Genomic DNA, 22,918 nt, shown 5'->3' on the forward strand with positions numbered 1-22,918 from the left:
GACCTTAAAAACATTTCTTGGTGATCACTACAGACCAACCTGAACTGTAATAAGTGGACTTTAAAAAAGAATAAATAACTGAATGTAATTATGAGTGCTATAAATCAAAGCAAAATAGAAAGGAATTAAATATAAAGGATTTAGTCATTTATTAGAAAAAAGAAAACAGCAAAATGAATCAATCAATCAACATTTATTTATATAGCACATATTCATACAAAAAAATGTAGCTCAAAGTGCTTTACAAAATGAATAGAAAAATAGAAGACACAATAAAAAATAAACATAAGTCAACATTAATTAACATAGAATAAGAGTAAGGTCCGATGGCCAGGGTGGACAGAAAAACAAAAAACTCCAAAAGCTGGAGAAAAAATAAAATCTGTAGGGGTTCCAGACCAAGAGACCGCCCAGTCCCCTCTGGGCATTCTACCTAACATAAATCATCATATTTTCATGGAAGGACCTGATGATGATGGTCACGTAGACTTCTGGATAAGGCATTACCATTAAGACACAAACACAATGACACATTTTCAGTTTCTTTCTGCATTTGTGTTTTCTTAGAAAAACAGCCAAATGAATAATGAACAACCTGATTAACACATTTACATTACATCTTTCACAAATGTGAGACATGACTAAGAGTGTAAGAATGCATCAAGCTGTAAGCAGGTGTTGACAAATCACACTGCCTGTTACACAGAGACTCATGATTAATGGATAGCTATGTATGAAATTGAAAAGTGACCATCATTTCAGGACAGGTTTAGTATGCTGAATAATATAAAGGTGTCATTATGTGTATTCTAAAAGCCTTTTCAGAAATAAAGACATTTATCAAAACTTCAACATTGTGCCTTTTATTTGTCTACAAAAATCTAAATTCTCAATTGTGTTACATTCAATGAATAAGAATTTTAACCTTAATTCTTTATATATATATATATATATATATATATATATATATATATATATATATATATATATATATATATACACAGTGCATCCGGAAAGTATTCACAGCGCATCACTTTTTCCACATTTTGTTATGTTACAGCCTTATTCCAAAATTGATTAAATTACATTTTTTCCTCAGAATTCTACACACAACACCCCATAATAACAACATGAAAAAAGTTTACTTGAGGTTTTTGCAAATTTATTAAAAATAAAAAAACTGAGAAATCACAAGTACATAAGTATTCACAGCCTTTGCCATGAAGCTCCAAATTGAGCTCAGGTGCATCCTGTTTCCCCTGATCATCCTTGAGATGTTTCTGCAGCTTATTTGGAGTCCACCTGTGGTAAATTCAGTTGATTGTACATGATTTGGAAAGGCACACACCTGTCTATATAAGGTCCCACAGTTGACAGTTCATGTCAGAGCACAAACCAAGCATGAAGTCAAAAGAATTGTCTGTAGACCTCCAAGACAGGATTGTCTCGAGGCACAAATCTGGGGAAGGTTACAGAAACATTTCTGCTGCTTTCAAGGTCCCAATGAGCACAGTGGCCTCCATCATCTGTAAGTGGAAGAAGTTCAAAACCACCAGGACTCTTCCTAGAGCTGGCTGGCCCTCTAAACTGAGCAATCGGGGGAGAAGGGCCTTAGTCAGGGAGGTGACCAAGAATCAGATGGTCACTCTGTCAGAGCTCCAGAGGTCCTCTGTGGAGAGAGGAGAACCTTCCAGAAGGACAACCATCTCTGCAGCAATTCACCAATCAGTCCTGTATGGTAGAATGGAAGCGTTCTTGACCTCAGACTGGGGCGACGGTTCATCTTTCAGCAGGACAATGACCCTAAGCACCCAGCCAAGATATCAAAGGAGTGGCTTCAGGAAAACTCTGTGAATGTCCTTGAGTGGTCCAGCCAGAGCCCGGACTTGAATCCGATTATTTGTGACTCTTTATTACATCAGTGGCTACAGTATCAAAAAATAAAGATAGTAAAGATCGCATTAACGCAAACAAAAGGTACTTAATCATCAGAACCAGGTGTAATTGAAAAAATAGCAGGACAAATTGAAGTCAGAAATAAAAGGCAAAGAGTGGAAAATAAAATCTTTTTGCCTTTGCATCATTCATGCACAAAATGTGGATTTACACAGTAATGGACCATAAGCTATGAGAATCTGTGGTCTCGCAACAGTTAAAGCAACGATTCCAAAGAAGAAAAAGCTTTTAAAGTTTTATATCCAATTAACCAAACAAAGGGGTTGGTGAGCGAAGCGAGTTGGAGCAGAGCCCCCTAGTGTGTATATATACCTGTATGTATGTTTCTCCACACAGCACACCTTTATTTACAGGTGGGGAACCTTTTACTTCACTTCCCACAAGAGCACAATGTTCACAACATCAAGCAGTCCTTTTCTCCTCCACAACTCCTCACAGGCTTTGTCCGTCTTCCTCCCAAATCTGGTGACTGGCCCCTTTTAGAGAGGGTGCTAGAAGGCTGTGTTTGGGGTTATGAAGTCGGCGATTGTTCAAGTAGAACTTTTGTGACACTTTATTACATCAGTGGCTACAGTATCAAAAAATAAAGATAGTAAAGATCGCATTAACGCAAACAAAAGGTACTTAATCATCAGAACCAGGTGTAATTGAAAAAATAGCAGGACAAATTGAAGTCAGAAATAAAAGGCAAAGAGTGGAAAACAAAATCTTTTTGCCTTTGCATCATTCATGCACAAAATGTGGATTTACACAGTAATGGACCATAAGCTATGAGAATCTGTGGTCTCGCAACAGTTAAAGCAACGATTCCAAAGAAGAAAAAGCTTTTAAAATTTTATATCCAATTAACCAAACAAAGGGGTTGGCGAGCGAAGCGAGTTGGGGCAGAGCCCCCTAGTGTGTATATATACCTGTATGTATGTTTCTCCACACAGCACACCTTTATTTACAGGTGGGGAACCTTTTACTTCACTTCCCACAAGAGCACAATGTTCACAACATCAAGCAGTCCTTTTCTCCTCCACAACTCCTCACAGGCTTTGTCCGTCTTCCTCCCAAATCTGGTGACTGGCCCCCTTTTTACACGACACCCAGAAGAATTCCAGGTGTCCACCAACCTTCTTCTGCCAGCACTTCCTGGTGTGGCGGAAGTGCTGCCAAACAGGGCCCAGTAAACATCCAGGTACCCCCTGGCAGTGGCCATGAGCTTCCATGATCCAAACCTGTGGACACACTGTAAGCCAAGGGGGCTGCCTTCTATAGGTATATATTGTCACGCTTGAGTCACAGATTTGCACAGAAACACAGGTTGTTGTAGAGACATGAACTTTATTCAGACACTGCAAACAAACATTTGTCTCTTTTTCAAAAGTTTAAACTCCATGACAAGACACAGATGACAGTTCCATCTGGAGCAGAGAATGTCAGAGAGAGGAAAGCAAAAACAATCAATTCCAATACTGACAAGTGCTGAACAAGCTTTTAAGTATGCAGAGTACCGCGCAAGAGGTTTATCACGCGACAGAATGTAAATAAGGTAAGGAGCAATGTGAAGGTAGTCTGTCAACGTTTTTCAGGGGTTTTCCCAGGAACGTCTGTATTCTCTGGCGAAGCGATCAGCCCCCCCAGCTCACAATATTTATATATATTTATGTATGTAATGGAGGCAACATGATATCTGGCCCATCTGCAGGTTTCAGTAATTACAAGATACCAATATTATAGGTATGGGATTTTTTTTCAACTGATGACCCAAAAAATGTTGGAACATTTTCTGTTATATTTAGTTCAGATTAAGAAAAATTGTGTACAAGTTATTTTTGGGCTAATATGAAATGTTCCATTTGCTGCTGCAGCATGGTGGTGTTAAAGGTATAATGAGCACTGAATAATACCAAGAGATGAAAAGAAAAAGACATTGGGCCTTATATTTAAACAGTGTGTAGGCACAAAAATGTTGCGTACACTTGTTTCCATGCTGACTTTAAGATGTATAAAAACAACTTAACGTAAAGCCACACACATTTTCACGCCAGCCTCAGACCTTGTGTATGCAAGTTTCTGCAACGTTTTGCAAACTGGCAGCACCCAGCATCAAAGCAGTGCTGCAGTTTCTGTGTGGTCTCCCTTTTTTTCAGATTTGCATCAATAATGCAAAATTTATCAAATACAGTATATCAAAATTAATTACATATCATTTACAAATGGGCAGCACGGTGACACAGTGGGTAGCGCTGCTGTCTCGCAGTTAGGAGACCCGAGTTCACTTCCTGGGTCCTCCCTGCGTGGAGTTTGCATGTTCTCCCTGTGTCTGCGTGGGTTTCCTCCGGGTACTCAAGTTTCCTCCCACAATCCAAAGACATGCAGGTTAGAATTGGCAATTCCAAATTGTCCCTGGTGTGTGCTTGGTGTGTGTCGTGTGGTGGGCTGACGACCTGTCCGGGGTTTGTTTCCTGTCTTGCATCCTGTGTTGGCTGTGATTGGCTCCAGCAGACCCCTGTGACCCTGTAGTTAGGATATAGCAGGTTGGATAATGGATGGATGGACATCATGAATGTAATGCATTCTGTGTGGCGATCAGTGCTTGCACGCTCCTGTCTGCAAAAGAGAAAGCCTGTTTAGAAACCACGTATTGATTCACACACATAGTATACATAAAATAGGAAGCATTTAATGTGTTACTTTAGCTGTGATGAGATTTGAGAAACTATAGTAAACGAAACATCGATTTTAAGATGAAGTTTACAACGTTCTACTTTAATGTCAAAATAAACTATGAGATTAAAGTGGAAATTCCGGATTAAAATCTACATTTCAACCTTTTTTTTCTTCACTCTGTCCAATACAGCTTCCATATGACACTCAACGGTGGGCTATGACTTGCCTTTTCACATCAGCTTTGACATCTGACCACTTCGTTTTTAATTTTGAGCACTGTCTGACTTTCTGAACTTGAACTTTTCAGTTTCAACACCACTGCCTAAGCAACCAAAAAGAACGTTTTTCCTTGCCTCCACCTCACTGAGTAGGACCTCCACTTCGCATTCGGTGAAATTCTTCTTTTTCATTCATGCTTTTACCATTGTCCCTTAAGAAAACACTCAACTGAAGGAGCTATGTATATTGATTTATATATTCAAATATGCAAAATTCTGGGAGGAGTTAGGGGAAGTGCCTGGAACTTGGTGTATGAACAGAAGTGGAACTTGGTGTATGAACAATTTTATGGCTATGGATTTTTTTGTGCATACGCACATTTCCAGTTTTGCTCATACGCCATGTTTTATTGTGAATTCTAATGCACGGCCATATATACATGAAGCCCACAGTCAAGAAATCAGGAGAACCGTGAGATGAAAACTAAACCAGGGCAACCAAGAACAAATGGTTAAGACAAAAACTCATTAGTTAAAGATAAAGCAAAAGCTGCGGCCAAAAACAAAACTTTACAGCTATGGCTACTTGAAATTAACCTTACTGACGCTGCAGAATCTCTTGAAGTTGTTTTATTCATTAAAGGTATTGCAGACTCCTGTTACATCATTGAGGCAACATGACCTGCAAACAGTATTGTGTAAATAAAGAAAACTAAGGCGTTAAAGAAAATCAGTTTCAAAAATCCAAAGCAAAATGTGAAAGTTACATCAAAAATGGATTCCCCACATTTCAAAACCCCATGCAGAAAAATACTTATAATAGTACTCTACAGATGGAACAACCTGTTTCATAATGTCAGTACAGCTGATACTCAAAATGGCATTTTGTAGAAATGTGCATTTTTAACAAGTTGATATTTTCCTGTGGCAGAGAAGGAATTAGTAGCATAAATTCATAGGAAGATAATGTGCCAATGTGTTAATTGTGGGTAAAGGTTTGTGAATGATAGCATGGTTACTGAAGAAGTGGCTGAAAGTATAAGACTCAGACTGGCATAAGAAGCGGTTAAATGCTAATTTCTTGCTGGCAAAAGGCTGCTGAAGCTGGTAGAGACTACATAGAAAGTTCATCTTATTATCCTCTAAGTGATTTCACAGTGCTATAATAAATTGCTGGAAATAAAAAAAAAATAGATGCAAAGTTTATCAGTAATCCTGTTCAGGAATTTGCTCAGGGCGACAGTCCCCTCTTGGCCATTAATGCTCCGTGTGATGGCAGCAACAATATGGCTCAAATTCAGACGTCTAGATTATAGAGCAGCTTTTGCAGTCACTGTGCTAAAGGAGAACTCCATCAGCCAAATGGCCAATCAGGATTCTACCTACAAGGCTTACATAGCAACAGGCCCTCTGTCTCAGCTCCTTCTGTTTCACTTAACCCTTGACCTCTCACATACATGTCCTCCATGAGATGGAAGCAGCTGCAGGACTCAAGCCTAGGACTTTCTTCTTTTTATTGAATCAAATACAAGAGCCAGCACTATAAACAACAACTTCAGCATGTTTAACATGGACCCTCTGGATTACACAGCAACCATCTTTACCAGTATGCCTAACATGTTTTCCTTTAGCACAAAACAGGTTGCTATATAATCTATCAGTCTGAATTTGAGCCCAGTTACTGCTACCCTGTATATTACTTAGTAACACCTGATATTTTGCATCTTTATCATCCATATTTTGAACATTCTCAAACTTATACCGTATAAAATATACACTATTTTACAAAGAAATCAAATCTGTAAAATATATTCCATGGGCTGTGATGCCTGATCATGTTCAAAGGCAGTTGTTTGCATACTAATATAGGTCTAAACATTAGCTCCTCTCCTATCAATTTTTTCTTGGCTACATCCACTCTGTCTTTTTTCCTTCACTTCTTCTGTTTAGATGAGATTTATCATTTCTTCAAAAAACTGATCCATCTACTACTGGAGAATTCAAAAGGTTCACTAGGGTAGCTGTGAGCTTAAATTCCATCATGAGTGTGTAATGGCAAAACCTTCTGATCTCTCCTGTTTGCACCCATGGAGGGAGATGAGTGTGATTTCACTTGTCCACCCCGGGGATGACAAATTCATGTAGGTAATGGGGTGTAGGATCTTGTTTCACCTTCTGACTGGGACTCCAGAAGTATGAAGAGATCTGTACAAGTTTCATAAATTGGCAAATGTCTACATAAACACTTCCACTTTCTCTGTTGTGGTTCGAAAAATGGGCCAGAGAATTATTTTCTTAAAAACCCAGACATGCTTGGTATGATAAACAAAATAATACCATTTATTTATCTAATCAGGGTAATAGAAGATGGGTATATGCAAAGATAGATAGATAGATAGATAGATAGATAGATAGATAGATAGATAGATAGATAGATAGATAGATAGATAGATAGATGTTTCTGTCCTATAGAAAAAGGCATGTAACTTTGCAATATAATATCTTGCATTATAATGAAAGGATTTTCCTCTCTTTTGGCAAAAGGCACATAACTTATGAATTAATTCAGATTTTTCAATGCATGTGTTCAAGATTGATATGTTGGCTGGCTTTGTTATGAGACTAATATTGTCATTGACTCTCGTTCATTTGCTCACATCAGCTAGCCTCTGCTCTGGCTTATCACCAACCCCTCCCACACAGAGCTTTGTATGTGTGTGAGTGTGTGTGTGTGTATGAAATGCTGCTGCACTTTCTGAATGGGTTTGAGAAGAAACTTATAACACAGTCCCAGAACTTTTCCTTCACAAAGTTATTATCTTTCAGTTACATTTAATCCAGTGCCATAATACATTAGCTGACTTTGTCCTATCTATTAAATTACCAACAAATTATTCCAAGCATCAAAATGACACCTTTTATTGCCTGAAGAAGGGGCCTGAGTTGCCTCAAAAGCTTGCATAATTTAATAATGTTAATTAGCCAATAAAAGGTGTTATTTTGCTTGACTTCTCATTTTTTCCAAGAATCAAAGTAATTTGTACTTATGGTTTGAGGTGAGAGATGCTTTGTTCCCAGTGAGCAATCTCCAGACCCATGGAAGGTTTCTCAGTGCTCTTTCTTTCTTTGTTCAGGAGCTCTCCTTCTTCACCTTTGACCACCCACTTCTGGTTTTGGGCAGTAATACAGTTTCTCTTTGAGGGTTTTACACAACGTTTCCTTGAATGCTAACAAAGTTTTACCTACTAGACTGGTGATCAAGGCAATTGCATGATTTATGTGGTCTTTCTCACTTAATGGGTTCCTTGCTGTCCCTCAGCAAGCTTTGACTAAAGGCAACCTCATCCAAACTCCAATCTTCATTTTCTTTTGGCTGCTCCCATTAGGGGTCACCACAGTGGATCATCTGTCCTCTGTATTTTGTTCTGTTACACCCATCACCTGCATGTCCTCTCTCACCACATCCATAAACCTTCTCTTAGCCTTTCCTCATTTCTCTTCCCTGGCAGCTCTATCCTTAGCTTCTTTCTCCCATTATATTCAGCATCTCACCTCTGCACATATCCAAACCAACACAATCTTGCCTCTCTGATTTTGTCTCCCAACCGTCCAACTTGAGCTGACCATCTAATGTATGAGTATTTCACCCTTTCAATCCAGCACAATTGCCATCTGGATTAATGGAATTGCTTCAACCATTTGTTGCGGCCACACAGTTTTGTGTATTGGCTATGGAAGCCAAATTATGGCCAGGTTAAGCAATAGTGTGTTGAGCGAAGAGCAGTTAGTTAGGGTGTTACAAGTGTTTTTATAAAGAGGAATCGAGGTCTTATCAATGGCTTCTAGGGTGAACATAAGCCCACACTCTTGGTTAACCATTGGTGTGTAAAGGTCTGTTTATTAATATTTACCATCCTTGATTTACAGTCCTTTTGTTCAGAAGCTGAGTGTCCAGTTTATACCTTCAAGAGAAATGTCGCTGGCTGTTACATAGTCTGGTATCAATCATCTTATCAGATAAGGCTGCAGTCAAGCAAACTGAGATATTTTAGCTGGAAATAAGAGTGTCTGTCAGCAGTTTGCAAAGCCAGGATTTGGGTTTCTATGCTACACCATGATTTTATTTCTTGGTTTACACTGGCAGTTTGAAACCTTTGGTATGAAAAATAATATTGATCAACCACTACAGTAAGAGATTTCTTTAAAATGTCAGCTCTTACTATACCATCACTTTGTGGGATTATTACCCAGAGTACCTGTAGTGTAGTGGTTAAGACTTTGGGCCTCAAACCCTGAGGATGTGGGTTCAAAATCCAGCTACTGACATGGCATAACTAGAAGTAAGTCATTTCACCTGCTTGTGCTCCAAATGAAAAAAGAAAAGAAACGTAACCAATTGAATCTCATAGGTTGTAAGTCATCTTGGACTAAGGCATCAGCTGTGAATGTAAGCATTTTGTTGTGGTGCTGGTGGGCAGGGGGTTATAAAGACAAGTTGTGGCCCATGTTTAAACTATATCTGATAATTCTGTTTGGAATATAGATGAACCAGAAATCACAGAAAAACATGAAAACAGCAAGAAGCATGAAGAATGGTTAAAAAACATAAAGAAACTCCAATAAACAAGCATGTAACAATTTGGAGACTGAGCAAAATAATCATACTTGAAAATAATTAAGTCAAAGTCCGGAATAACAGTAAAGCAAGGTAGTGGCTTTACCAAAAGGCCCAAAGTTCTGAAAAGTAAGAATGTTAAAAGCTTGCCTTTACACACTAATCCCCTGCGTGATTCAACAAATAGATAATTGGTGATGTCTAATGTCAGAAATTTTAAGTTAACAGCACCTAAGCATATGAATGCACAGATGTGAGGTGCAGTCGAGAGCCTAATTTGAGCTCTCAAGTTCTGAATAATAACTTTCTAGCCCAGAACAAACTAGTATTATCTTTAATTGTGCTAGCAATCTTGTTACTTTATTATTTCTTCTCACCTTCTTGCTTTTATGTTAGGCAGCTCTGAGGTCATTGCTGCCATTGGACCAAATTAAGGTGCCTTCCACATGGATTTTACATTTTGTCACTCGGTTTATGCAGGTTAAGCTAATGCCTGCATGGGTATCTTCAGGAATAATTGGTTGGTATGTTTTCTTAAATTCTATGGGCGGTTTCTGTATTTATTGGTGATATGTCCAACCATTTATTTTCCTTCATTCTTGTCCTACTTTGAAATAGCACATTTTTATTATTATAATATCCAGAATTAATCTGTCATCTTATGCAAGAACAAGCTTTTCATTATATTCAGAATTAAAAATAATGTGGTGTCTTCTTTAATAAATGATGGCATATGTTAGGACACTAGTGCTGGGAACCATTTACTTAATACAAGTAAGCAGAATTACAATACAGGCTGATCCAGTGATCAAGATATTATAAATTCAAAGTCACGGATAAAAGACAGCTTTACTCTTTCAAACAATGAATGTAAGTAGACTGTACGTCAGGGGTGGGCAGATTCAGTCCTGGAGGGCCGCAGTGGCTGCAGGTTTTTGCTCCAACCCAATTGCTTAATAAAAAGCGCTTATTGCTCAAGTAACACTTCTGCTTCACTTTAGTTGTCTCGCTCATTAAGATTTTGAACCCTTAGTGCATATTTTAGTTGTAAACAGTTGTATTCTTGGTTTTTAATTGCTGCTTATTAGCAATAAGATGCAAATGACAAAATAAATCAGCATGTCTCCATTTAGCTTGTTTCCATTTACACCTGTGTGTATTCATCATGCCCTATTGGGTTTAATTAAATACTTGGGAGGAAAGTGAAGCACTGAGAATAACTTGTCAGTTTTAGACTTCAAATCATTTGGATGATATACTTAGAAAGGAAAAAAAAATCTAGGATATGAGAATTACTTGACATAGCAGAGTTAAGACACTAACAGGGCATGAAATTAAATAATTGACAAGTATTGGTTTTAAATTAAGCAACTGGGTTGGAACAAAAACCTGCAACCACTGCGGCCCTCCAGGACTGAATCTGCCCACCGGTGCAGCGTAAGTCATGGTTTTGGAAGATATCTAACTCCTTGGTAGATGCTGAAAGTCCCAAAGACAACATCTGCTTCCTTGATCAGCTTCTGGAACAAACCATGTCAATGAACTGAGAGGGGACCAGAAGGTAAAGAAGTTTCTTCTTTTTCTCTTATTCTACGGAGTTCTTGCCACATACATATATTAATGCTTCCCCTTATAGTAAAATGGAGCAGTCCTACAAACTCTAGATAATTCACCATCAGCAGTGAGCTTGTCACACTCTTTGTATGAGTAAGAGGAGAGAAGCACAGGTTGGAAAGTGAGTCAATGTAAGCATTTTACTCTTTATCACTTCAGAATTTATACCTTGAATTGTTAAAATTTCTGCCCCCAGTGTGATTTGTCCAGTCACATATAATGAAATATTTTTAAAGGTATTTCAAAGGGCAATGGATTTCAGTATAATAACATTTAAACAATATGTAGTGTATTAACATTTTAAAAATTTTGAATTATGTTATGTGTTCTCAAATCTACTCCACAAGTATATTTTAGAAAGGGTATATTTAAACAAAAGGTTCCATTTGCTAAAATCACATTTAAAACATGCGCTTGCTGTTTCCCAACAGCTCCAGTGAAAGCAAATTCTAAGCTGTAAACCTTGAGGTGCAGCAAGTTGCTGAGCTCAACTTAGACTTTGTGATTTCAGCATATTGCCTCTAAATATGGTAAGTATATTTAAGAACATACGTTTTTGTGTATTTTAATATCTTACAAAAATCATAAAATGTCTCTTTAACAAACAAATGGTATTTTGCTGATTCAATGAAAGTAAATTTGCTCAGAATCCTTTTTCACTCATTGGAACATTTTTGCTTTTGTAGTAGTGATAAATGATGATCCCATTTTAGGAAGTGGAAATGGAAAATGCAATCTGTAATGGTATAACAGGTCTGTTTATACTCGTATGAATTTAAACATTAGAATATTGTCAGAAAAAGCACTCACACCTACGTAGACAGTTTTAAGATGTGAATTAGCACTGGTATTACTTTTATAAATTGAGAAGTAGCTTCAATTTTATTTAATATAGTAGATGTGTGACATGACCGAAGACTGTGGATCTCAGTTATAGTCCTAAAGTTTAACTGGATGTATCAGAAGTACTATGTAAGTAATTTGAGTGTGTTTGTGTATACCTGAGGGCTTCTGCGCTGGTCCTGGGCAATACTGTGGCTGCAGATTTTTCATACTATCCCTTTTCTTAATTAGTGCTCAGTTTTTGCTGTTAAGTAACTAGTTTTCACCTCATTTTAAATAACTTGTTACTTAAGATTCAGTCTTCTGAATTGCTTGTTTTTTTTTCTTAAATGGCACCGAAACAGAAATGAGCTGTGAAACTCAAACCACTTTCTTAATTAGAAACCCAATTCTTGTTGTTTATTAAACCCGTTTATTTAACTCCATGGCTTACTGACCTCATTCTACCACTGCAGACATTTCCAAAACAGTTTTTCATTTTTCTAAGAGGACCTTGAAAATGTTTTGCAGACCTGAGCAGATCAACATTACTGAGACCTTCACCATTCTTTATATTCACTAAATATACAAAGGACACTGGATAGTTGGTCATAATAATTCACTTTGCATCTTATTAATTTTTGGCTGGAAATTAATAAAAATAATAATGCATTTTGTTTATACAGCTAATAAAAAAAAATTAAGGGGTCTGAGCCTTAAGAACAAGGAAATTAAAAGGAAGGAAAAAGAAGATAATTGCCGTCAAAATCTGGTCACTATATAACCATTTACGCCATAGGCATCCCACTGGCACATCTCCATATTTCAAACTTGTTTCTATATGTGGCAGTAAGCCCATAAGTCAATCAATAGAAAAAATGGCATTTTTATATACACACAGGTGTCTTCTTTCAAAAAGATCACAAGTTGTCATGTTGCCTGCTCTGTTTCATTATTAAAATATAAGATTTGCACCCATATACCCCAAAGCATCACAACAATTCATTTTGATTTTGATTCAATTTTGATTTGAGAAGAAGATGATATTTTTGTCTATTCAATCTGATTTTATCTAACATCCCACCTACGTCAAGCCGCATACAGTGAAAGGCACATTACTTACCATTGGTTAGCAGAGATTTTAGAGCAGTCTAATGATACATAGTTGTCTATGATCGGTCACTTATATCACATGTCATAGTTGTGCGTAAACTCCAGGGTATGTAACTGGTAATCTTTACACACTATACTGCATCATTGCATACAAAGGTTGAGTCAGGCAATGTTTTTAACCTTATTGAAAATGACAGGACTCAAGGTTACGTTTGATGTATAATGAGTAAAACATCCCTGCTACAGATCAATTCTTGCTTTTACTAGAGACTTGTCTTTTGTTGATGGTCATTGAAAAACACATATTTAGGAGAAAGTGTATTCTCTTGAATTCAAAAATGGAATTAGTAAGAATAATGGAAATGTAGTATATAGATACAATTTTACCTGTGGCAGAACTTGTAAAAGAGTTCGCTTCGGCAGATTTCAATATCATGCTTTGATCTATAATCTTGTACTGTTGGAGAGTTTTGGAGAGTCTAGCTCAAAAGCACTATGCACTGAATTTAGGTTTCCTTTACCTTATTACGTACAGAATCGACATTTACAGGCTACAGGTTTGCTTGCCCCATGGAATGAAATGAACATTTTAAGCAATGTATAGATAAGAACAGGTAAAAAGAAAATCATGAACTATGGACCATGTTCACCTCCTCTATGTTCTGTCCATGAGGGGACTCCTTTAGTGAGCTGTGCTAGTGTTTAAATTGGCCACATCACACCATCACTCTTGCCTTGTGCTGCACCAAGGGCTTGAATTGGGCTGCTATGCTGAACCAGCAGTTAGTTCACTGTTTCTGGTTTGCAAATTGGAGCATAGCGGCACATCATGGTCTGACCTGTATGGGGACAACTGCAGTTCTTAACAATATTGCATGCATTTTACCACTCTGACAAATTTCAACTTTTTAACTAAACAGGAAAATTCATTTTTATTGTTGAGTCAGTGAGTGAATGAACTTTGCATTATAGATATTTAAAATTAAAGTACCTGATGCATTTCAGATGTTAAGCTAACACTCCAAAGAATAGAAAATTGTCCTTATCAAGTTCTTCCTCATGCACTTTTTAAAAAGCTGATGTTATTATGGAAAGGAAAACTCTTATTTGATTTGTCATCGATTAAACTTGCATGTCTATAGATGGGATAAGTAAAAAGGCAACCTTGAGAAGGCAGTTTACCTAAATTAATTAAAATTATATAAGTACAATTTATTTACATTACTAGCCTCAAACTCACTTATTGGGATGAATGTAAAATAATTTGAGAAGAAACTTGTCATTTGATATTTCTAACACTGCTTGAACCAAACAATGTTTCTTCATGAAGTGGACAGTGGAAACCATTAAAAACTATTAAGATTTCCATATGACATGTTACAAGATGCTAGTTAATGTCCAGGTCAAGAAATTTACAAATGCTTGACTTTCAAAGTTTTTATTCTGGTTCTCACTATTCTGGATTAACTAATGAAGCATGTTGACTTTTTCCAGCGCGAGTGCATTTCTATCCATGTTGGGCAAGCTGGAGTACAGATGGGCAATGCCTGTTGGGAGCTGTATTGTCTGGAGCATGACATCCAGCCAGATGGGCAAATGGCTAGTGAGAAACTTGCTGTAGGTGGGGACAGCTCTTATGACACCTTCTTCTGTGAGACAGGAGCCGGAAAGCTTAATCCTAGAGCCATCTTTGTGGACTTGGAACCCACAGTAATTGGTGAGTCCTCTTGCAACCCAAGCATCTGGCAATGGAAAGTGCCAAAACTGGACATGCAAAGAACAAGCTTGAGTGCAATTTTCAAAATAGTCCCATTTCATTAAAAAAAAACGGTAATAAAATAACCAAAAAAGTGACAGGAGTATTTAATCTCTAGTTATAATTCAACCCACCTAGCAAACCAGTTCTAGCAAAAGTTGTCACTGTAGTTGAAGTTTGTTTCTTTTTTGTTTAGTAGTATGATTTAAATATGTTTCATATTATGTTGCAAATTTAGTTCTAGGTTTTGTTTTGTCATTATATTTATGTAATATCATTATTCATTTTGTAATTTTTTTGTATCTATCATTCTCCTGTGTACCTTATTTGTTGTGGATAGTACCTCAGTGGGTTGGGTCCCAAAATTAGGCAGCTGAGGATCCACCCTTAGTGAGTATTTAAGATGATGTTGTTGTTATCACAGCAGCTTAGACATTGTTGGATTGTGGATTATTGTGCTCTTTTGAGTTTTGGATTGAATTTGTGGCTTTTCAGTATGGAGTGAGAACGCTGCCAAAAATAAACTTGTAATAATTTAAAACAAATTACATTTCACACATGTGAATTATGCTTGCGCCTCTTAAAATTACACTTGCATCTGAAAATTATTAGTATAATACTCAAGCGTGAACAAACTGTCACTCACCTAGTAGGTTGGGATTTCAGACCCAATGATGTGATGTCATCTGTGTTTGCATAGATGGATGTGGGCAGCCCAGAGTTCGTCACCCCATCTCATCCTGTTTGCCACTGCAGGAGGATTTACTCAATCTGCCTGTGAGATGTGGGTTCTGGCTCCACACTCCCATCTGATTTTTGGAAGTACTTGAACCCAACACCGTCGATAACGTAACCGAGTGAGCTTGTCAGTGAAGGCAATAAACATCTAAGCAAGGGGATGGTTGAAAGTGCAACAGTGCTTTTATTTAAAACGGTCCATCAAAACAGGTGTTCACATAAATAAAGTGCAGTTCATTCAAAGTCGTCATTAAATAAATAATCCAATAAAACATGTGGAGGTTAAAAATATAGAAAAAACAATCCTTTAAAACAAGAGGTAAAATGTTTAAGGAAGCAGTCTTTAGAAACAACAAGAACAAACCCGGTGCCTTCTTTTAAAACTAGCGTCCCTCTTGCTTCACCCATCAGGACCACGCAACAAGGGAGACGCTCACTCTGCAGCTGACCCTCTCTATGCCTCTGCTACTGCCAGTCGCCTTCCCGATCCTTGGCTCCGGTCGGCTCCCACCTGACAGTGACTTGGGAATCCCATAATGGCCAAGGCTCTCACATTCGGGACACTGCGTCCCAAGTCCCGACTCCCGCTACCGACTGCGGAGAGTTTAGCACCTTTCCGGTCACTCCTGCCCTGCAACAAACTTCTGCGGGCGTGACCACAACCACTTCTCCCAGGTGTTGGCCAAACACCCAGGCAGCCTTCAGCTGTATTTCGGCGCTTGCTCGCCTCCTTCCTGCTGCACACCGATTCTGCTTGCGCTCTTTCTCCTTAATCCCCCTCTCCTTCCTGCTTCCAACCTCCATTTCCTTCTCATTTCCTTTCTCAATCCCCCAAACTCTCCTGCGGATAATATCTTTAATTATTTTATTTTAAAATTGGGGTTTAATTGAGTTTAGGGCCACAATACTAGCGAAAGCACCGTAAGAGCCAATCAGAATTTTTGAAACCAAGTCTGTGATTGGTTGGTTTTGTGGCACACTTATAATGGTACAGAGAGTTGAGCGCCGCAGCAGAGAATGTTGTGAGCTAGCAACACATTGCGCAAGCAGCTTAAATGAAAAAAACTGAGCGAGAGGGGGTGCTATTGTGTGTGTGTGTATATGGATAAGTGCAAACACTGAAATACATTTTTTGCACGCAGCAATGAATTTTGTTCACTCAAATTCAGCTTTTGTACGCTCAAAATAAATTTCTCTTCAAAATGCAACACTTGCACTTGCAATCTTTTTTTACGTGCGCTCAGAATAGTGGCACTGAAATAACGCCATAGAAACGCCCACACCCTATGGATCGCCCCGCGGCTCGCTATGGCCCAACGACTCCTTGCTAAGCCGCGAGCGCGTTGATTATTTATTTAAAAATGGCCTTTACTCAGTGAGCTGTGGACCGCTATACCACAAAGCACTTCCTCGTTTTCCTCCTGAAATTATCAGTTCATAAAATCTTGCATAAGCTCCAAAATATAAAGTTATTATACATTTTATCACAATATAATAGGAAAAAGAATTACTGTTAAAATGTCGATAGGATGGAGTGAGGGAGATTTAAATTAGATGGAGGTTGCAGGTAAAACTGATGACATATGCCCAAATGGCTCTAATATGTATGCAGATGAAGGTAAAGGGTGAAGAGGGGAAGCTGATGGTGGTTTTATACTAGAAAAAAGAAATAAGTAGTAGTTTTACAATCATGTATATGAGATATACTTGAACCTACTCTACTGTGATAAAATGAATTATAACATAGTATTTTGGAGCATACACAGCATTTTTTGAACTGAGCGTTTCGGGACAAAAATGAAAAAGTGCTTCAGCAAATTGAGTAAATCTCCCTGCAACAGCAAACATGGTGAGATGGGGTGGCAAACTCCAAGCTGCCCTCATCTAACTGTGCAAACACAGATAACGTTATATTGGCGGGTGTGAAATCCAAACCCTGTCCATGTATGTGCACGCCCCTCTGACCTCTGCACCCTGCCCACATAAGGAGTGTGATAGCTTGCTGATGATTGAGAATTGTACTCCCACTTTTTGGAAGCAAGTACAATTTTAAGAAGTTCAAGCGTATGAAATTCACACATATGAAATGTAAATTTGTCATAATAAGTTATTTGTTGCAGTGATCTCACTTCATATTTTAGCCCATGGTTTTGAATTAAGGTATCGTCTCAGTTTTCTGTTTTGGGATTTGTTTACTTTTGGTTTTTGCCTTTCTGGTAAACCTATTTTTGCTCTTTCACTCTTGAATAAATTCTTAAAAATATTCAAGTACTTTATTTTGTTCACCAGAGTTTTTTTTCCTTGGTTTTCTCTCGCCAGTTTTTTGGATATCATGGACATTTAAAGTAATTTTTTGAACTTTTAAGAGTTCAACCTGCCTGTTGTCTAAGATTCAGGGCTGCCTAGAGTAAAGCCTATCTTTAGGCAGTCCAGTGAAGTTCCTGACTGAAAGAGTGGTACTTTTCATGGGCCTTCATTCCTTTTTTGGTATTTTATATGAGGGCAGAGAACATGTATGTGAACTCCAATGCTCCAACACTCCTAAAAAAAAAGCTGTATCACTGACTGATTTTAGTGAATTGGAAAACCATGTCTAGAATTGGTTTATGGTTTATGTTGTTTCCAGATGAGGTACGCAAAGGAACGTATCGACGTTTGTTCCATCCAGAGCAACTCATCACGGGCAAGGAGGATGCTGCTAATAATTATGCCCGTGGGCACTACACCATTGGCAGGGATATCATCGAATCAGTTCTTGACCGTATTCGAAAGCTGGTGAGGCAACAGGAAAACATTTTTCCTACTCTTGAGAATAGCTAATTAAATCATAGTGATTCAAAAAGAAAGCTTTGTTCTACTTTTTGCTTATATTAATTCGTCATATATTTTAAAAAATCATGTTGTACTCATTTGACAGCTTGGTAAATAGCCTAGTTTGGGTGACATATGGACAAAGCTTTGTAAAATATGATACATAATTAATATACCTTACATGATGGAAAACAGCTGAAATTAATGGACTAGGCAATAAATGAATAAATGATTGTTAAAGATAATGATAATTATAAATAATGTAAATTTTAGAGTTAAAAAGCACAACCTACTAAGATCAGCATGATAAGCACAACAAATTTTAAGAAACCCTTATTGGAAAAAATACATATTTTAAATATACTGATGTAAAATATGTGGTGGGCGGACGCCCTGCCTGGGGTTTGTTTCCTGCCTTGTGCCCTCTGTTGGCTGGGATTGGCTCCAGCAGACCCCCGTGAACCCTGTGTTAGGATATAGCGGGTTGGATAATGGATGGATGATGTAAAATATGAAAGACTGCAAAAGTTACATTTTATTACTTTTTATTCAAAAAATAAGTTAGAAAACTGGTATAAAATTCAAGTTAGGTTAGACAGATTTTATGAATTTTATTTTTAATATACTATTACGTTGTTAATGTAGGGTGACTACCAAAGGTATTAAAATCCCAATATAAAATTGTTAAGTTTTAAAATTAGACTTTGTTTACATTAAACAGATTAGGTTACAGATTTTATTCATTTAATGTTTTTAACGTACTATTATATACAGTGCTCACCCTGTGTCTCTGTTGGCTCCCTCCGATAGTTCAAAGACATACAGGTTAAGTGAATTGCCGACGCTAAGTTGGCTCTAGTGTGTGTGGTGTGTGTGTGTTGGGGTGTATGTGTGTCTCCTGTCCATGCGAGTTTTCTTGTCCTGCATCGTTTGCTTTCTTGAATAAGCTTAAGCCACTTGTGACTCTACTCAGGATTAAATGGGCTCAGAAAATGGTATGTTACAGTTTGATATGTTTTTTAAATGCACGGAAGCATTTAAGTACTTGCTGCAATTTAATAAAGCTGTTCCTTAGATGAATCTATTTAGCAACCATTGTTTAGCAAGGGTTACTTACAGCAGTAAAATCCTAAATGCCCCATGGTGCCAGTTCTCAGTGACTAATCTGTCTTCACTAGGCTAACCAGTGCACTGGGCTACAGGGTTTCTTGATCTTTCACAGTCTGGGGGGAGGTACAGGCTCTGGTTTTGCCTCTCTGCTCATGGAGAGGTTGTCTATCGACTATGGGAAGAAAAGCAAATTGGAGTTTGCAATTTACCCAGCTCCTCAGGTAAGATCAATATAACTATGAAATATCATTAAGCCAAGCTAATACCTCTCAGTCTGAAGTTTTTGACTGTTGTATATAATTTGTCTTTGTATAAGACATGACATGAAGTACACTTGCCTCAAGAGTGATGCAATTATTTCACCGTTTTACACGAAACTTGACCAGAACAAGTACTTTTTTATGTCCATGTTCTTTGTGCATCTTTTTTCTCTTTAAATCAAACATCCCTTTCACTCCTCATAATTGATGTCCCTCAAAGAAGTCAGACCCCTAAGCCCATATTGAAAACTACAGGTTGAGCCGTCAACACGTTATAGACACAAACATTCATTGTGTCCTGTTGTTCCTTTCAGCATGCCACTTTACATTAATTATTTCATACTAAACATAAAGTGAAATTTGATTTTTAAAACATTTTTCTAAAGAAATCTTTCAACAACTACCAAATTTTATACTCTTTTTTCAAAGTCCCAGAACACAATGAACGCAACTTACTAAGTTTTACAAGAACTAAAAGCGACGATTCATTTATAGTCCAAAATGACAAGCAACCTGGAATCCACAATTATAACTTCTCATTGTCTAAAATGGGGGTCTGACACAATGCTTAAGGTACTTTAGCATCATCACTATGTGTAACACCAAGGAATCCATTAAAACTGACCTCCACTTTAATATCAATCACATCATTTCCTAGTAAGTATGAATTAATTTCACTTTCCACTCCTGTTTTCATTAAGTTCTGCCCCAAGGCAAGATTTTCTCAAATATTTAAAGAGAATATATTATGAATTAAGTTTGTGTATACATGCTCCTTAATATGGCAGATTCTATTTGAACAGGTCTCTACAGCCGTGGTGGAGCCCTACAACACAGTTTTGACCACACATTCCACCTTGGAGCACTCAGATTGCGCCTTTATGGTTGATAATGAGGCTATTTATGACATATGCAGGAGAAACCTGGACATTGAGCGTCCCACTTATACCAATCTCAATCGGCTCATTGGCCAAATCGTATCTTCTATTACTGCTTCCTTACGTTTTGACGGTGCCTTGAATGTGGATCTGACAGAGTTTCAAACCAACTTGGTTCCATATCCCCGTATCCACTTTCCCTTAGTGTCTTATTCCCCAGTTATATCTGCAGAAAAGGCTTATCATGAGCAGCCTTCAGTAGCTGAAATCACATGCTCCTGCTTTGAGCCAACCAATCAGATGGTAAAGTGTGACCCTCGTCACGGCAAGTACATGGCCTGCTGCTTACTGTACCGTGGTGATGTAGTGCCTAAGGATGTGAATGCTGCTATTGCTGCAATCAAGACCAAGAGGGCCATTCAGTTTGTAGACTGGTGTCCCACTGGATTCAAGGTGAGCCTGGAGAAATCCATTAATATTTGATGTGGACAGCTAAATTGTAGATGGCCTAATTTGTAAAGAAACGATTGCAGTTATTCTGAAATACAGTAAATATCAGTGGATTAAACTTCGAAATTTATTTATGTTTAATGATCAGTGATACATGGAATATAACCAATTACAGTGTATAATTAACTTCAGATAAGCTGAACTGTCTTAACTAGATCAAATACAAATGAAGCTGTGGCCAAGTGGTCTTTGTAAGGTGGTAGCTACAAAGCAGAATACTACAAAATATCTTTCAAACTTTTGTTGTTTTTTTTTTTTTTTGCTTTCCAGGTGGGCGTCAATCACCAGCCACCTACCGTGGTGCCTGGCAGTGACCAGGCCAAGGTGCAGCGTGCTGTCTGCATGCTAAGCAACACTACTGCAATTGCAGAGGCTTGGGCCCGACTAGACCACAAGTTTGACCTGATGTATGCAAAACGAGCATTCGTGCACTGGTACGTAGGGGAAGGCATGGAAGAAGGTGAGTTTTCAGAGGCCAGGGATGACCTGGCAGCCCTGGAGAGGGATTATGAAGAGGCAGGTATTGACTCCGTGCACAGCACATGTGAGGAAAAAGAATATTAAAACAAGGATAAGGTAAATCTCAGAATTATATTAATAAGTTGCTGCTTGAGATTACACCTGAAATCAGTATTGATAGTTGTCTGCTGTTTCACGAAATTACATCCAAAAATCAAGGCTGAAAGTTACTTGTTCATTGAAAATAGATGTTTTAGAAGGACCAGAAGCACATACTGTATTTTGTCTATGACCAATGAATGCCCTTAATGTGTAGTAGCACGTTTCTCCTTCCTGATATCTCTAGGCAAAACCTGTACATGCACTGGCATAGCAGAGTCAGCCTTCAGACCCAAAGGGCCCTCTAACCAGACTTCCACAAAGCCAGCCACATAAAAAAATAGCTTTAAGTTTTGGAAAGAGAAAAAAATATTTTATTCATTTTTAGCCTAAATGAAACAGTGAAAACCTGGTGTGTTGCATCATAACACATCGAGAAAACCTGCATAGGTAAGCTAGTAGACAATGAGGTGATAAGAAAAAGAACATAAATGAGCACTGCTTGAATCAAGCAACTGGCAGAACAGGCCATTGCAAAACTACCAAAGGTAATATTTATGCTTAAAACCATCAGTGGAAGAGGGAATTGGCAAATGGTAACAGTGTCATAAAGGGAGCAGATTGTTGTACTGTACATCAGGTGAATCGAGCATCGAGGCAAGTGTGAAATAATAACATTGGAGGCCCAAGATAAGTCATTGCTATATGTGAATGCCATAGTAGTTTTCCTGTGAACTGCAACAAATTGGCCAGCCAGAGTGCAGGTTTACTTTTGACTCTGATTGTTTCTGACTTCAAATTTGAAATGCATACAATCACCCATGTAATATTTTTCTAGTTACTGTTGTGGAAAAAAATTAAGGAAATTGTCAAGGATTTCTTAGGATCTTCTAGTACAAGGCTGGGTTGACTGTCTTCAGAGTTTTTTCTATGTATTTTCTCTGCAGTTAGGATTAATAGTTACCATCTAGTCTGAAGTGCTCTGATTTGGTCTGTTTAATCTGTTCAGATATTATTGTCATTTTTGTTTCTAATTGTTATTCCTTTTCATAATTGCCACCTAGCAACTGCACCATTCTTATAAACTGCTGCATACAAACTTACATTTGATATTTGAAACCAAAAACAGGCTGCATTCACACTACAGCTCAATTCTCCTTTTTCACTCATTGGTAACAAAGAACTAAAGAAGAATGATTAGCAAAAACTATCATGGAATCCAAACATTTCAGAAAGGATTTCCCTGCTCTCATAACATGTTTTGCATCCAAATCATTCACATTGCTATCACCAGTCCTGCC

General features: G+C 37.9%; 1 protein-coding gene across 2 annotated transcripts; it reads left to right on the forward strand.

Annotated features, from left to right (window-relative positions):
* The first annotated feature begins 5,703 nt into the window (after nt 1–5,703).
* Nucleotides 5,704–21,623, forward strand: LOC120534465 (tubulin alpha-8 chain-like). 2 transcript variants are annotated; one of them, XM_039762069.1, is made up of 6 exons: nt 5,704–5,742; nt 14,491–14,713; nt 18,117–18,265; nt 19,480–19,632; nt 20,475–21,002; nt 21,330–21,623. In XM_039762069.1, exons 2-6 carry the CDS (start codon nt 14,533–14,535, stop codon nt 21,621–21,623), a joined length of 1,305 nt encoding a protein of 434 aa, XP_039618003.1. In that variant the 5' UTR covers nt 5,704–5,742; nt 14,491–14,532. The 2 variants fall into 2 exon arrangements, with proteins under 2 accessions (XP_039618003.1, XP_039618000.1); XM_039762066.1 differs by lacking the exon at nt 5,704–5,742 and adding an exon at nt 11,555–11,591.
* Nucleotides 21,624–22,918: the final 1,295 nt, after the last annotated feature.

The sequence above is a fragment of the Polypterus senegalus genome, chromosome 1 (genome assembly GCF_016835505.1).
Source record: "Polypterus senegalus isolate Bchr_013 chromosome 1, ASM1683550v1, whole genome shotgun sequence".
In the NCBI taxonomy this organism is placed as follows: domain Eukaryota; kingdom Metazoa; phylum Chordata; class Cladistia; order Polypteriformes; family Polypteridae; genus Polypterus; species Polypterus senegalus.

Coding starts and splice junctions, on each gene's coding strand:
- LOC120534465 (XM_039762066.1), top strand. Junction 18,266..19,479: donor TTGACCGTATTCGAAAGCTG/GTGAGGCAACAG, acceptor TGTCTTCACTAG/GCTAACCAGTGCACTGGGCT. Junction 19,633..20,474: donor CAATTTACCCAGCTCCTCAG/GTAAGATCAATA, acceptor CTATTTGAACAG/GTCTCTACAGCCGTGGTGGA.